The sequence below is a fragment of the Tribolium castaneum genome, chromosome 4 (genome assembly GCF_031307605.1).
Source record: "Tribolium castaneum strain GA2 chromosome 4, icTriCast1.1, whole genome shotgun sequence".
Classification (NCBI taxonomy): Eukaryota; Metazoa; Arthropoda; class Insecta; order Coleoptera; family Tenebrionidae; genus Tribolium; species Tribolium castaneum.
The window spans coordinates 21,512,359-21,529,279 of NC_087397.1; the positions used below are offsets into that span (position 1 = coordinate 21,512,359).

The 16,921-nt window shown below is 32.0% G+C and overlaps 1 protein-coding gene across 2 annotated transcripts in view; it reads left to right on the forward strand.

The window, feature by feature from the left end:
• Positions 1 to 16,921, forward strand: part of LOC656383 (uncharacterized protein) — a 23,428-nt gene continuing 6,507 nt past the window's right edge. For both annotated transcript variants that reach the window (XM_008201385.3, XM_008201386.3), the window contains exons 1-3: positions 1 to 415; positions 7,666 to 8,378; positions 12,552 to 14,869. In XM_008201385.3, coding sequence (XP_008199607.1) covers positions 215 to 415; positions 7,666 to 8,378; positions 12,552 to 14,869 — 3,232 coding nt within the window. In that variant the 5' untranslated portion in view covers positions 1 to 214. The remainder of the gene's footprint in view (positions 416 to 7,665; positions 8,379 to 12,551; positions 14,870 to 16,921) is intronic.

Here is a 16,921-nt window from a genome sequence, read left to right on the forward strand (position 1 = left end):
ACGACAGACGGGTGCTACGTTGTTAATGGCTACGGTACAGTGGCTACGACTTTTTGCTTTTTCTGTCATTGGAAATCTTGTTTGTTATGAGTAGAAACAGTTTAAACTGAAATTCGCTAAAATAAATCGATAGATAAGTTAATCTGGAAATCTGTAAGTAATTGAAACCGGTCGCTTCACCTTATTATGTATTATTGTAACTTGGATTTGAAAAATGAGTGATGATAGTGATTTCGAACCTCGAAATAAGCGCAGACGAAATATTCGTTGTTTAAACGACAGTGGAAGCAGTTCTGCAAGTAGTTCAGTAGTTACAACAACACGAAAAGGCATCAGACGACGATTTGTTGAAGACAGCTCGGACTCAGACAGTGAGAGTTCGATTGAAGCCCGCCCTAAACGAAGAGTTATTCCTGTAAGTGTTGTTCTTTTAATAATAATGATTATTATTGGTGCATTGATAAAATAAATAATTTGTACACAGGTCACAATGGGAAGAGACATTAGTAAGCTACAATTTACATAAATTACATGATAAAAATTCATCCAAGTTGACAATTGATTATGAGATGGTTTTTGTTGACCTGTCTCAGTTTATAGAAAAATTAGTCTTCCAAAAAATTGGAATGAAAGTTGATCTCATGTGAGTTGTACATTTGTACAATAAGTTTCCTCCAGTTTTTGTGCCCATAACTTTTTCCGGTCCCTTAACACGAGTTTTTGATGACAAAATTGAAAGCTCATTCATTTTTCTTTAAAAAAAGTGCGGTTAAAGATACAATAAAAATGTTGAGTACGAAGTTGTAAAGAATAAAATTTTCTACAAAAAATCTTCGATACGATATCTCCTTTTTCTACCATTTAGACCCCAAAGACTTTCATAATTTTCTTATTTTGTTTTCGATAAAGTGTTTGCAGTATCTTTACCTTTGACTATGTATTTATTTTTTAATTTAAAACTTACTTTTCCATTGCAATTTCTGCAGATAAAGCTAAGTTCTTCGCTCCATAATATTTCGGTAAGAAATACATACTTTGAAATATTTCTTTTCTGTACTTTAAACTTTTATGAAATAATTAATAATATTTTTTTTAGTATTATTACCACTTCATTTTAACGGACGGGACACTGCACAAATTTTAAATATTACTTTCGGTTTTTATGATCAGTGGAGTGAATTTTTCTTTAAACGAACTTAGTACCAATCAAACTGTTTCCAACCTACAATTAGAGCCACATTTGTAAAATTTGAAATACGTGCAGAAAAAATACAAATTGATAACGGACGGGACTCAAAAAAGGCTTCACATTTTATTGTTAAACAGTCATTAAAATTCGGCTAAGAAGGTGTAACTTGGTTAAACTTTTGAAACCACGAAACCGAAGAATGGCAGTGACTTTTGATTAATTTACTTTTTTTATACAACGAATAGGACAAATCTTGTACATGAAAATAACTCTAAAACTAACAATATCAAAATTGGATAGTGGAAATTAAAAATTCTTGGTTTTGTTTAACAACGGAAGAAATAAGTGCAACTTATATCAATAACGGACGTAACAGCAAAATTTTCGAAGATAAGAAAGTAATCTTACTAATTAATTCCAATTTCTAAACTACCTGAAACTAGAAAAACAATTTAAAACTTATTCAAAATTATCATCTACAAGGCATTGTATATAAACCTTTATCCATTTGCTTGTGAGTAATTACCTTTAATTAAATTAGCAAGTAGGTATAGTAAATTCACTTTGCTCATAGGAACAAAAATATTTTTTTGTTTTTTCAATATCTCTCTTTTTTGTTTGTTTTTCAAAAAATTATCGAATTTGGTTTTAATTTCTGTGTCTGTAAAACAATAGACTCCTATTTTTTTTTAATGAAAAGCTGTATTAATAGCTTTTCCCAAAAATCTTAAGTTACATGAATTAGTTCTAACCTTTCTTTAACTCTGTGCATTGATTTCTTCTGGTGTTGCTTCCCTCTGCAACATTTTTTTCAAATATCGAATCTCCCTTTATTATCTCCAAATTTCATACCATGAATTAATTATACCTGGGCCTGCTCCGTCTAAACCCCACATTAGAAGTATTGAAGGTTCTAATAAAGACATTTAATTGAAAGTTGGTACTCCGCTATAATCCGTTAAGTTCTACTCAATGAAAATATTTTCAAGATGGTGGCATTTCCGGATGTACCGGAAGTCGCTTTCAACTTTCTTATTTTAAATGGAAAGCTTTGTTTTTCACTGCGTTTTTGGATTACTAGAGTTATTTTAAGGGAGTTGTTATTAGCTTTGCCTTTACCTAAGTTTAACCCTTTTTGGGATTTTTTGAACTTTTTGAAAATTTTTGGATTTGCACCTGTTACTTAAAAAGTCGGTAACTCTCTTGGTTTTAAAGATTTTGAAATCATATTTGCAGAATTGAAAAAGAAAGCCTATATCTGTTCTCCAGTGTGTTCAGAATTGGAAAATAGGTTAATAAACCCAAAAATTTTAGGGTTAACTTTTAGGGACAACTTCAAGTACCCATAACTTAATGTTTTCAAATGGGATGCTCCAATTTTTATTTTACTAGATGGAAGAGAATTTTTTGTGCATCGATCTGTAATAGCATTCCCTATACATACCTGTGAAAATTTTTATGTTATGTTGTTTTTATTTGAGATTGTAAAAAATTTCTTCCTAACCGCAGCTATTTTTGCATAGTTTACCAGAAAAACATTTCTGATTAAACAAACGTCAAAATTGTGTTGTCCGTTCTGTGAAAACAAAATACATTAATTGAATGTTGGTTTCGAAACTTTAATTTCTCACATTTTTTCTCTAGTTTCCATGGCAATCTATGAGAAAAGGCCTATGGCTAATGAATTTTTCAATCCCAGCAAAAAGTTATTGTAACTTGAAAACTATTAAACATGAGTATAGGGAATGCTAATACAGATCGATGCAGAATAATTCTCTACGATTTAATGAAATTAAACTTGTGGCATTTCATTTGAAAAAATTTAGTTATGGGTGCTTAGTGCTGAAAACACTTGGGATTTGTTATTCTTTTTTAGAAATTTGAAAACATCAAAGGAAAGACCTAGGTTTCCTCCTTTCAAATGAGCTAAAAAATATTTCCAGATTTTAAAAATGGCAGTTATCGATGTTTGAACTGAAAGGTGCAAATTAAAAAAAAAAATAAAAACTTTAATAAGTATTTCTTATTAAACGGCTAAATTAAGGCTTACGAAAAGCTTATGAATCCCTTATAATCCCAAAACGCATTAAAAAAATAATTGAAGCTCAGTTGTTATTAAAGTTGGACTTTTGATATTTTGTAAACGTTTTTTATACCCTAGGTGTTTCATTTTTGATTATACAGAGTGTTTTTTGTGTTCATTGTGATACCTTTTTTGCTTCTTACATGTTCCTAAAGACTTTTCCAAATCGGTGTAGGGATTACTGTTAAAAAAAAATGAAATCCAAAAAAAAAGGTTTTATACCTTTAGTTTTAAAAATTACTAAAAAAATAACAGTGCTTTTTCGATGGCTACTTACGTGTTGAACAAGGTCTAACAGACGTATTAATTAAGCTTGGTTGATTTAAATTACTACAGAAAATATTTTATATAATTTCGCATCGAATGATCTAAACGTAAACAGGGTTGGAGCCATCTTTGCCTTTTATTCATTAAATTTGTCAATAAAATAGCAGATATAACAAGTTTTTGATAAATAACTCCGAATGTGTTAGGATTTACGTTAGGGTTGTAATAGGAAAAATATAATGTCGCCAGAACAGCACTGTTTCTATTTTTTTTAACTTTTAAAGGTGTCAAACCGATTTTTTGTTTTTATTTTTTTAACAGTAATCCCTAAATCGATTTGAAACAAACTTTAGGGACATGTAATAAGCTAAAAAGGTATCACAATGAGCACAAAAAATAATAGCATGTCATTAAAAAAAATATTATAATGACGTCATATCTATTTTGAGACACTCTGTATAATCAAAAATATTTTCCTGAAATGTGTCCTAGAGTATAAGTGACATCTACAAAATATCAAATCTCCAACTGTAATAATAACTGAGCTACAAAAGACGGGAGCTGGGCTGGACCAGCCTGCGTTGTATGCGAATTTTCAGATGACTATAGTGGCGGTCAGCTCGATTTGCGTGTCCGTCATCAATTTTATTTTTTCATTACCAACACAAAGCTGTAAAAAAATTATCAAAAACAATGCAAATTTAAACAACTGAGGGGTATCTAAGGGTAGTATCCTTGCACTTTGACAACACCGTCAAGTGTCACGAATTTGTCAACCTGACATTGACAGTAAATTATAGTCGTTGTCGCATGGTTGTCGAAAGTGTTATCGGTGTTAATCGCAAGTATTTTCCGTTCGTTTATTGTGTTTTGTGATTTGCGTTTCGTTAGGTTTTTGATTCTGCGTTTATTAGTTCTTGTTTTCTGAATCTGTATTTTTTGTAACAACTCATAATTTAAACACTTCGTAACCTCAAAAAATATTTGATAGTTTGTTACCGCTATGACCCTGCTATGTAAACGTAGTGACAGAAATGTCTGATGACGCACACGCAAATGGAGCTGAGCGCTACCATAGTTCGTTGCTGCTCGCTTAATTTTTTTAAATTCGTTAATTTTGACACTGCCAAAGACAAACTTCAAATTTTCATGATAGTAGTAAGAACATTGCCAACTTTCTAATTTAGTTACAAAACTTGGTTCGAATATAACAGAATAAAAATCTCTAATATCCCAATATTACAAAAGTGTTCCGACTTTATGTGATATGACACAGACATAATTGCTGCTAATGCCTTCTTCTCTAGCTTTTCATCCTTTGTTCCATCCACATAATCCATCAGTTCACAATTAACTAAATGAATGTCCATTGCATACTTTCAATCCATGTATGCATGTACAGAGTGCTCAAAAACTGGCCCACCAACTCAATGATAAGTTGTTGAGAAGCACGAGTGGATTTCGGAAAAAATCTTCAAAAAATTCCTAAACTAATATTTTAAAAAATCTGGAACTACAAACCTATTTTGTTAACTTCTTTTGTTTTTATTATTTTTAATGTTTTCATCTTTCACACTAAGTAATCGTTTCCTAATAAAACAATAAATAATTATTTTTAAATTTACTATCAGACTTTAGCAGTTTTTGTATTAAAAAAAAAATAAAATTCATCAAAAATATCACAATGGAGTGTTATACTAAAAAATGAAATTTTTTATATGGATAGCTAACAACAAAATAGGCGACCCATATTTTTTTATTTTAATTGCTTACATTGGAGAGAATCATTTTAAAAGTACGTGGTGGTAAATACTAGCTCTGATTTTGGTTCTGCGGTTTTTCGTGGTATAAAGTGTTTGTTGTTGGGATTTGAAAGTGGATAAAAAGTGAAATAGATTTAAATTTTCATTACAAGGTGTTATCAAACAGTTGTCTAATTAAAGACTATAGTAATGGATCACAGCGAACACAAAGTTGGGCTCAAGAAACCAATAAATTAGTGAACTTTGTGAATTTTAGGTTAGAATTTTTCCACTGATAAAATCATGAAATACTTTGATAAATCAACAAAACTACAAATAAGATTAACAACTGCTAATACACTTAAACGTAAATTATGCCAAAAGGTAGGCTTTTCAATGTCTTTGTAATAATTTTCCAATAAAGAAAGTGAACCAAAAAGTCATCGTTATTCGTGTTTTCCTCGTTATCTCTAATTTGTCAACATTCGTTTCTTCCACCAAAGATACAATAGTCATTCCGCATTGGCAATGTAATAATTGTGAATCCTCAAAATTCGTACAACGCTCAAAATATCCGAATAAACAGTTTCCCGCCATCTATGGTTACTGTTTTCGACCTAGCTCAGTGGCGCCCCCAACGGTAACTTTACTTCCGAATAACACTCCATTTGTAAATGTGCCAAACTGGGGATTATTTCCTAGGAAACCGTTTCAAAAATAATTTATTTTTATTGTTGATCAAATTCTATTGCGATCACGACTGTTAAACAACGTTGCCACATATTATTTATTTAAAGTTTGTTATCTACCTATAACTTTATTTCAAAATTTTTTTTTACCATATCTACCTTTATATTTAAGCAATTCTCTGCCACACTCCATTGAGTTGGTGCGCCAGTTTTTGAGCATCCGGTATAGTTGCTACTTCAAGTTTTTAGAAAGATGAAGGAACTTCCCTGGATAGTGTAGTTATTTTACTGATTCCAGTAGCACTTTCTTCGCAAATTTCATGCAGATCCTGGGTCCATAACTAATTGTAAATTAGAAGAGACTCAAATTGTAACTTCTTTATTTTTGATACTCTCCTAACTAACTACACAATACATACAGTGAAGATTGTGCTGAACATTGGCGCTTCTGTGGAACTGTTTGCCGTGCATTGAGATGGATTTACTAAAAACTAAACATAGGCTATTATAATTAATAATGTTTTGTGTGTTATGTAAAGTTCAGCGAAATAAACTCTTTACCATATATACAGGGTCGCTAAAAAGTGTGGATACAGATAAATATTATAAAAACTATTCATCAAAACTTATTGAAATTTGGTATATGCTTAAGAATATATAAATTCTTTCGTCTCAGATGTTTATTAAATTTCTATTTCCATTTGTTCTTTGCATACAAGGCTAACTTGATTTTTTTTAATAGCAACAAGGGTCAAATTTAATATTTTTGAGAAGAGCATTTTTTCCTGAGTTATGTGGTAGAACACATGCATACCTTAATTTAATAGAAACTTTAAAAAAATCGAAAATTTTGAAAAATGTAAAATTTTGTTAGCTTTGGAAATGTTGTCTTTATCTATAGTTAGCTCATTAACCAAAAAATAAGTAAGAGGAAAAAAACACTTTTAACTGAAAAAGAACACGTTTTAATTAAGAAATTACAAACACGGAATACTCTATTTTTTGCTACAAAAGATGTTCAAACTGATTTCCACTAACTTCTTGGCTTTCTTTCCCCATGATAAACCAACATGAGAATTTTTTTCGCTCAGTTTTACTTAAATGTACTATTATTAAACTAATTATTGCACCCAAGTTAAATTTTTGCTTAATATACAAGTCACGGATATCGCTAATAAAAGTATTTTCAAAGCTAACTTGTTTTAGTATTTCAGAAAATTTTTGAATTTTTATTTTTTTACCTTTTAATAAAAGTAAAGGTTTGCTATGTTACAGCACTGAATTCAGAAAAAGATGCTCTTTTAAAAATGATTAAATGTGACCCTTTGTGTCATTAAAGAAAATCAAGTTAGCCTTGTATTTTAAAAATAAATGACGATAAAAATTTGAGAAGCTCTCAGATGATAGAATTTAAACATTTTTAACTGTTTCCCAAATTTCAAGGTTTTCTGTTACACCGTTGTGAAAATATTTAACTGTATTTATACTTTTTCGCGACCCTTTATAATACAGAAGATCTGAACTCTAGTAATGCATTGATATGAATTTTTTTAAACTAAAATGGCTGCTAATATCACGACCCCATAATTTCAACAATGATATGCTGATTACTATGGATTTGTGTACAAAAATTTTACATTCCAAGTATTTTTTTTTTTTTTAAAGAAATTGTTATAAATTTTACATTTTTTACAGAGAGTAACAAGTGACCCAGAATCGGACAGTTCAGGCTCTGTTATCCATCGTCCTAAACGGACGCTTCGAGTGGTCAGCGATTCGAGTGACGACTCGGACCATGGCTTTGAAGGCAGTTCGAGCAGCCAATGGGAAACAGACGTTTCAGACGTCGAAACTCCAGCTAAAATTCAAGACACTGGAGTCGATTCCGACTCATCCGATGGCCAATCAGAAAAATGCCCAATTTGTCTCATCTCGTTCACCAACCAAGAAATCGGAACGCCTGAATCATGCGACCACTTGTTCTGCGTTGATTGCATCCAAGAGTGGTCCAAAAACGTCAACACTTGCCCAGTGGATAGACAAGAGTTTCGCCTCATTTTAGTGCGAAAAAATTTAAACGGGAGCATTTATCGCGAAATACAAGTGCAACCACCGGCTCCACAGAATGAGGTTGACATTCTTGAAGATCCGACTTTTTGCGAGATCTGTGGTTCGAGTGATAGGGAAGAGAGGATGCTTCTGTGTGATGGATGCGACTTGGGGTTTCATATGGAGTGTTTGACGCCACCTCTTGCGGATATTCCACCAGGTGCATGGTTTTGTAATGATTGTACACCGGAGGATTTGGTTGATGCTGAAATCGAGTTGTATGAGCTTCAGTTGCTTCTAGATGATGCTAATGAAGTTGGGAGGCCGAGAAGTAGCCGCAGGACGACAACAACATCGAGGTGACTTTATATTTTATCAACTTTTTGTGTGTGTATGTGTGTGGTTTTAATTGTTTTTTCACATACATTTTTGGCAAAAGTAGTGTAATAAATATTCAGGATTCTACAATTTATTTGTTTCCAATTGCCAAAATCCTTAATTTCACTCATTTGGAAACTAAAGTGAGCAGGACTGTAGTGTTAATGGTACAACTGCCACTTAAAATTAGTCACTTTTGAATGCACGAATATTTTTTGAATATCAAAAATATTACAATCCGTAAGATGCTATCATTGACATTATTTAGTCATTTATTTGATTATTTTTATGTACAGGATGATTTATTATTTCTGTCCGAATAGAGGATTTTTGAAAATAAAACGTCGACTTATTAAAAAAGTTGACATTATTTTTGCGAAACCTTAAAAATTCAGACACTTTAACGGAAAATTTAATAATGGAGTAAACGATTTTTTTAAACATAAGTTATTAGTCTGTTTCAAAACTACGGAAATGCCAACCGAATTATTTTTTTAAATAAAGTTGACGAATGCTAAGAAAAAAGTAGGCCACATTCTAAATTTTTCGTAAAAAAGTTTTTGTTACAAATAAATAAGATAAGAGTTTTTAAAAATTTCTCCAAAATGTATTTTTTTATTTATAAGTCGAAAACAAAAAACGATAGCGGGATGCGGTTTTGACTTCTTTTTGTCAAAAAACAAGCTCGAGAATGTTTCGGACATTCGGACTACCCTGTAAGCTCAACACAGAATCAACAAAAATTTAACAAAAAACTCTAGTGCTAAACAGTCACTGATGATCACTATTTCTCAAGGATTTTAAAAAAGTCTGATCAAGGTTTTCTTAGCTCACGTTGATTCAGAGGTATTTTGATATGGGGTCTCTTATTTATTATGTAAGGTTCTTGGTTTGGGTTTTCTTAAGGTAATAAAAGAGAGAAACTTCGGAAAATTATACAGGGTGCTCAAAAACCGGCGCAAACAACTCAATGGTGTGTGGTAGAGAACTGCTTACATATAAAGATAAAAATTGTTAAAAAATTCTTTGTATTAAAGTTATTGATAAATAACGAATTTTAGATAAATGATATGTGGCAACGTTGTCTAACAGTCGTGATTACAATAGAATTTGATCAACAATAAAATAAATTATTTTTGAAACAGTTTCCTAGGAAATAATTCCCAGTGTTGACATATCTACACTTTGTGATTTTTTTATGAATATTATTTTTTTTAATTAAAAAAACTTCTAAACTCTGATAGAAAATTTAAAAATAATTATTAATTGTTTTGTTAGGGAACGATTACTTAGTGTGAGACATAAAAACATTAAAAAATAATGAAAACTGAAGAAGTTAACAAAATAAGTTTGTAACTCCAGATTTTTTAAAATATGACTTAAGGAATTTTTTCAACATTTTTTTTGTCAATAACGTATCACTGAGTCGGTGCGCCAGTTTTTGAGCACCCTGAAGTTTATATATGTTACGGCTAATATGTAAACTTGGCTAGTTTGTAAACTAACTGGTTAGTTTGTAAACTAGCCAAACCGTTGGCTATTTTAATAGAAAACGCTGTTTCAACGAAATTTGCGGCTAGTTTACAAAAGTAAAACAAATTTTTATTCGCATTTTAACCATAAGTTGGAAGGTTGGTTGTTTTATAAAGTAGCTAAAACAAACAATGTTTTATTTAGTTTATAAATCTAACCCGGTATTAAAAAATAAAAGATCTCATAACTCTTATAATCTCAACGGTTTGGCTAGTTTACAAACTAGCCAGGTTTACACATTAGCTGTAACATAATATACCTTATATGATGTGAACCGACCTTAAAGTTTTCATAGATTTTATTTTCATGTTGTATTATGGTGTTTTGTCCATTATCAAAATACATTTTATTAAAAAAAGGGGAAATTATTTTATAGATTCGAAAAAAACTGTTGTTTTCATATTATTCAGATATTGACAATTATTTACATTCTATTAAAAAAAACTATAAACTCAAAGATGCAAAAATTTTTACTTCCAGAGTCACTTAAAAACTATACAAGTTTTGTATTGAAACTAGATACAAAGAGCAGATATTTATTAAACAAGATAAAATTAATAATCCCTCCTAACCGACTTTGCTCCCTAACTTTTGTCAAGACTAATGAATTATTTTGCTTAAAAAAAGGGTGTATTTATGAACGTTTTTTTTTTGTTATTTTGACGATTAAAAATTTAAACCTACCTCTTTGACATCTGCAAGTGTACAAAAATTGCACCCGAAGCGATCCGTTGAGGTACAATTATTGTGGCTCCTGGCTCTTAGACAAAGACAACAGCGCTTTGATTTGTTATCAATTTCAAATTTTGTCACCAGAATAAAAGAGTATGCGGTTAACGAAAAAAATGTTGCAATGAACTTGTTTGTTAATTGACTATAATATAAAAGGCACTCACTCGCTGTTGCTCGTTTGTGCTTTAAACAGTATCGACTATTAGTCACCCGCATTAACAAATTAGTTTATTGAATAATTATTATTATTCAAGTGACATTCTCTTTTTCACTAGATGACTAGGGTTTGTAAAATCCAGATTAAGACTAATTTTGAATTGGAACCATTTTACCAAACAATGCAAAAAATGAGAAAAACTTAATTTTTAATCAAAACAATTGATAAACGTAACAAGTAGCAGTACTAAATAGTTGGCTTGATGAAGAAACAATCTTGAACAGTCTATAAGTCAATTTTTGATTTTTTGCTATTTTATAACACATTCATTTATTGTGTTTTTAAGTTTGTACATAAACGATTATTAAAAACAGCGGCTACAAGGTAATATGTATCAGAAATGCAAAGAATCCACTAAATTTAACAAGTCTTAAAAAAATTTTGTTTAACAAAACCGTGGTGGGGGTGAACTTTAACAAAAATTATTGATTACATATTAATTTAAGAAATTTATTAAATAGAATAAATTTAACCCAAGTTTGTTTCTGTATTTTTGTTGTTCGTGTTTGAAGAACAAAATTTCGAAAATTGATTATAATTTAGAGTTGTTCACCAGAAGGAAGGTCAAAATTAGTCTTTTTCGAATGTTCATTAAATTACGAATGCATTATAATTACGAAGAATATAACATAAGCCGCCACTTTTTATGTTTTTGTTTTTTGAATGTGGCTTGGTTTGGCACAAATTTGATTTTCATTTATATTTTTCATTAAACGAGGCGTCGTACAGTTATGTGTAACACCCTATAAATCGAACGTACAGTCGAACAATGTGAAAATGACGCCAGGATCGTAAATTATCGGATTGTAAACTTGACGTAGTTTCAAGATAAATTTCTTTAGGAGCCGCAAATTGATTTGAAATTTTTTAGTTCTTCTTCAAAATTAATTTTTTGATAATTGTAATATTTATAACTTACCTATTTTTATTTTCTGGAATTTTTAAAATGCAATTTTATTATTCAGAACTAATTGTTATTAAATAGTTCCGACGTATTTACGCTTATGTAGTTACAACTCATTTTTTTTTAGGTTTTACATTGAAACAAATTAGATTTGAATGAGTTTATGACTTGTCAATGTATTATGTGAAAATGATAATTTTCATAAATTTTATTAAAGATAAACATATACAATAGTCGACTTTCGGTGGTTAATACATTTCTCATTAAAAAAAATACATTTTTATTTAACTTGTTTAATTTCGCTCTCTGTAAATGTGAATTTATCTTGAAACTACGTTTGCAATTCGATAATGTACCGCATCCACACCAGGAACTGCTTTATTGAGGCGTCATTTTCACTTTGTTCGACTGTACAGTGGTATAAAGTCTATGTCAATAAAATATTTGTTGTAAATCAACCTTTAATTAGGTGGTTTTGTCAAATATGTTATTCCACCTTGTACGAGTTGTTTCCATTGACAGCCTTTCTGTTTCCAGGTTTTTAAAGGCGCTATTAATCACTGATTTAATAGAATTATCATTGATGCTTGAAATTGCGCAGAGTTTCGAAGAAATTCTTGATTAGAGAGAGACATGTCGAACGAGACCACGTATTAATTTTTTGTAATTATGTTTTTTCCATATTTCACAATAAAGTTTGCAAATCACTTGAATAGTTCCATCTAATAATCAATCGAAAAGAAGAAAACCGTCATTTTTACTTGACAGATTAGTACCTCGGACTCGCCAAAGTGAAAGGGTTCGCCAACGAATAGCAAATAACCGAAACAACAATGAAGCATCTGATGAACGCCCTCAACCTGTTTCAAGTACATCACGTCCTGTCCGAAGAGTAAAGAAGAAGAAACGGAGGAAGAAGAAGCCACGTTATCGTGTCGTTTATCAGATAGATAGTACCACTGGTGAAACAATCGCTGTGAAAAAACGCCGAAAGAAACGACGAACAAAACCAGTCCCAAAAAAAACCACTGTAAAAAAACGATTAGCCCAACAATTGGGTATTTGTGCACCGAGAAACGTCCCACAGAACTTACCCGACGTGAGAACACAACCACAAACAAACAGCTTACAAACACAACGCTACCATGCAGGAATACCAACGTTAAATATTTTTGGAAATCGGGACGAATTGGATTTTGTGGTATCTGAAGAAGATGATGATTTTGGTGATGGTGGTGTTGTGCTTAGACGTGGAATAACACGTCGAAGAACACGTATTAAAAGTATAACTGTTCCGAATTCGGTTTCAAGCAGTACCGATGTTTTGGGGAGCATTTTAGACGTCCAATCACGATTCCATTCGAAACATACGAAGTTTTCCCTTGGTCAGGATGGTAAATTTACGATGGAAAACACAAAAGATAGATTGAAGGATTTAAATAATTGGAATCAAGTCGTAAGGCAACGACCGATTTCGCAGGAAACTAGCGACCAACCTACATCAAGTGGGCACAGGAGTTCCAGTCCTGAGCATAACAACACAGCTCCGACATCTACCGTTGAAAATAGCAACGTTTCCGCCATTTCGTCTGGAAACATCCAGGAACAGTACAATAACCCACAGGACTACACACAGAGCAATCTCAATACTATTTATGATGTGACAATGGAGGAGAAAAGAGTAGATAAGAAAAAAAAGGAAGATGCATCTGAAGACAATACACCAAGGAGTGGGACACCGGCAAGTGAATCGGAAATTGACATTTACAGTGATATTGAAACTGTGACTACTAGTAAAGTTGACGAAGCTGATTTCAAAGCACCATCACCTCTACCTGCAACACCTAACACCGGAACCGATGATGATAATAATGATAGTGAACCAGACATGGTTATAGATACGGATAAACCTGAAGAAACAACAGTTACCTCAACGGTTGACTCTAACTCAGAAATAACACCAACGGCACAAGACGTATCTTCATCGTCCGAAATCCAGTCACAAGCAATCCAGTCGTCGAACCTACTTTTCGACGATAAAAAATACGAAGAAGAGAAGTGTGTTGATGATGATGATTCGGAAGATGGATGTCCTAATTTTAGTATATATTCCAAAGAAACAATAACTATGGCTAAAACTATAACAGAGGACGCAAAACCGGAGGAAAACCTCGAGAATGATCAAGTGGGTGAAGTGAGTTCTTCACCGGCCACCAAAACAAAAGAACCTGTAAAAAAAAGTACAGGTCTATATAGTGATTCTGAGGATGAGTCAATAGTTAAGAAGGAAAATTCGTTTGGAATCACCGATTTACGCAACATGACTGAAGACATCAGTGAGGAGGAACGCAGTTATACGCCGTGTCTTGACGAAAGACCGCATCATTGTATCGAAGGTTTGGATACGGAAATGATATCAGATGAAGACCGGAACGATTTTGATGAATCTCACGATTTAAAAACGGCCTCTGACGGCGATGCGCTTGAAATCAATGCGAAAGAATCGGAACTAGATTTTACCCGACCTGAGGATTACGAAGAAGGTGAAATCGTCGATAAATCAAAGGTTAAGAAAGAAACAAAAGAACCGGTGAAAAAGAAGGACGAAACGGACAAATCCGGAAATAAGGAAAACGAAAATCAGAATGTCAAACAACCTGAGTTTAAAAAACTGAGTAAAAGTAACAAGGAGCGCAACTATCGCGATAAAGACCGCGAACGGAGTAAGGACAAAGACTCGAAAAAAGATAAAAAGAAGGAGAAACGTAAGGAAATCGAGCGGTATGATGTTAGGGCGTTAATAGCCGAGAAGCCGCGACGTTTGATTACGAAAGATAAGTTTGGGCGTGATGTTAGAAGGAGTCCGTCGGGGTCTGTGACGAAGACGCCGCCTAGACGTACGAAGTCGCCGTCGCCTAAAGTTCGTCGGTCCGTTTCTAAAGCGAGGTCTACGTCGCGTGAAAGAAGTCGCAAGAAGGCGAGGAAACGGCGGTCGGTGTCGAGGTCCAAGTCACGGTCGAGGTCTAAAACGAAGAAGAGACGGCGGTCGGCAAGCAGGGAGAGGAGGAGGAAATCACGATCGAAAGGTATAATAATATGTGTTCTTTATACTTAGGGCCAGTTTATAGAAAGCTTTGTTAAAATTTAATTCGTTGTTAAAATGGACCAATCAAATTTGTTCAATTTGGTCTGATCAGTTAATCACGCATTTAATTGCAGATTAACTTAATTACGCTTCTATAAACCGGCCCTTTTTGTATTGTTTTGCGTAAATCAGTTACTAAATGTTTACCAAAACGAGTGAGCGTTTTAGAAATTATATTATAAAATCTGGTATTTGGTAACTGGATTAGGAAAATTATTGTTATACGCTCACTGGGTATTAAAGGGTATTAAAAAATAACTTTGATTTAAAAAAAGGGTGATCTTTAATTATGGAAGACTATAGATTAGGAGAGGAAACGAGATACAAAATTGCAGAACTTTCGGTACCCCAAAAAATAAAAGTAGTTTTTTGCTGAATTATTGTTAAAAATGCGTTAAAATAAGGATGAAACAACACAAATTTATAAAAACAATTTATTGGCTATTTTTTGTCCCGACCTGAAACGTGTATATGTCACATCAATTTGAAAAAGTCTGTTATTGACATTTAAATGTTAAAAAATAAATTTTTTTCTTTACAAACACCGTATATACCAACCTTTTGCAAAAAATTTAAGTGGAACACTTCAAATTTTATTGATTTTTTGGATGTAGCTTTTAACACTGATGATTGTGATCTGAACTTGCATTGGTCAATACTGGACATTATCAGATAGCTGGAACAGCCTGTATGCTACCGTTAATAATATAGTGTGTTCAAAAATGGTTGTGCATCAAGTCACCTATGAAATTTGAACGTAATGTGCCGCTTAATTTAAATTGAGAAACCCGTCAAAATGACAGATCCTTTAAAATAATGCAAAAGGCTTCGAAACCAAAAACGAAAGAATACATAACAAAAATCACGGAAGTATAAAACACAAATCAAAACAAACTTTACTCTTGAAACAACTTTGCCGAAAAATACAAAAAAAATTTGAATTTTAATTTCATAGCCAACTTGATGAACAACCATTTTTGAACAAATTGTAGTTTCTATGTGAGCGACTTAATAAACAAACATTAATCTTCTTAAATTTGAAAGCAATATTACCCAAACCAAAGTTAAATAAAACACAACTAAAATAGATTAGCTGCTATGCAATAAATTATGTATGGAATGACAAACTGCTTTTTTACCTGATGTAACTGCTTCAAGAGAATTAAAAAATTAGTGAGGTTTTATCATTAAAATTCCTAAAATTTCAGCGTGAAATAGTCTAAAATTTTTAATGGTAGCGGCCGAAAATTGGATATAATAGGATTCTGAAGAAATTAATAAAAACTTCAAAATGTTACTGTTTATATGAGCAGATTTTCGAGAAAACCTCTAACGAAATATTTTAAATTAAAATCTTTCTTTCTAGCTTTCTGAGCCTTTTCACTACGTTGATTAGTTGCTAACAAACATGGGTAATCATTTCAGAACCATGAGTTAAAATTTTATAAACATTTGTTGGGTACCAAGGTTTACAAGTTAATGAAAACTTGCATCAGGTATAGTGTGTCAATACAGGGTGTATCAGAAATACGTGTGTTAATTTTACCACGTAATAAAACTCAACAAATAAAAGAACTTTTCTATATAACGTTTTGAAAAATTTTTATTTATAATTTTCGTTGTTTTCCTCCTTTATTTTGTGCAAATGAGCCGGTTAGTGTTTAATAATTAGTTTGTATTCATAGCAACAAGTTTCATTATTGTTTTAAATTGTCCGTTTCTATCACAATTTTTGTACCAATAGGCGGGTACGCGTTTCAGTATATTATCTTTTTCCAAATTTTAAGTAAACTTGCAAATTTTTTATTGAAAAATAACAAACAGAAAAGTTGTTTCATTTGTTGAGTTCTGTTACCTGTTAAAATTAAGATACGTATTTCGGATACAACCTGTATTCTTTAAACTTTTCAACTTTAATTTTGTAGCCACTTGATATAATAATAACCGTGATAATATTTTTAATATCAGAATGAAGCTTCTTAGGTACCAAAGA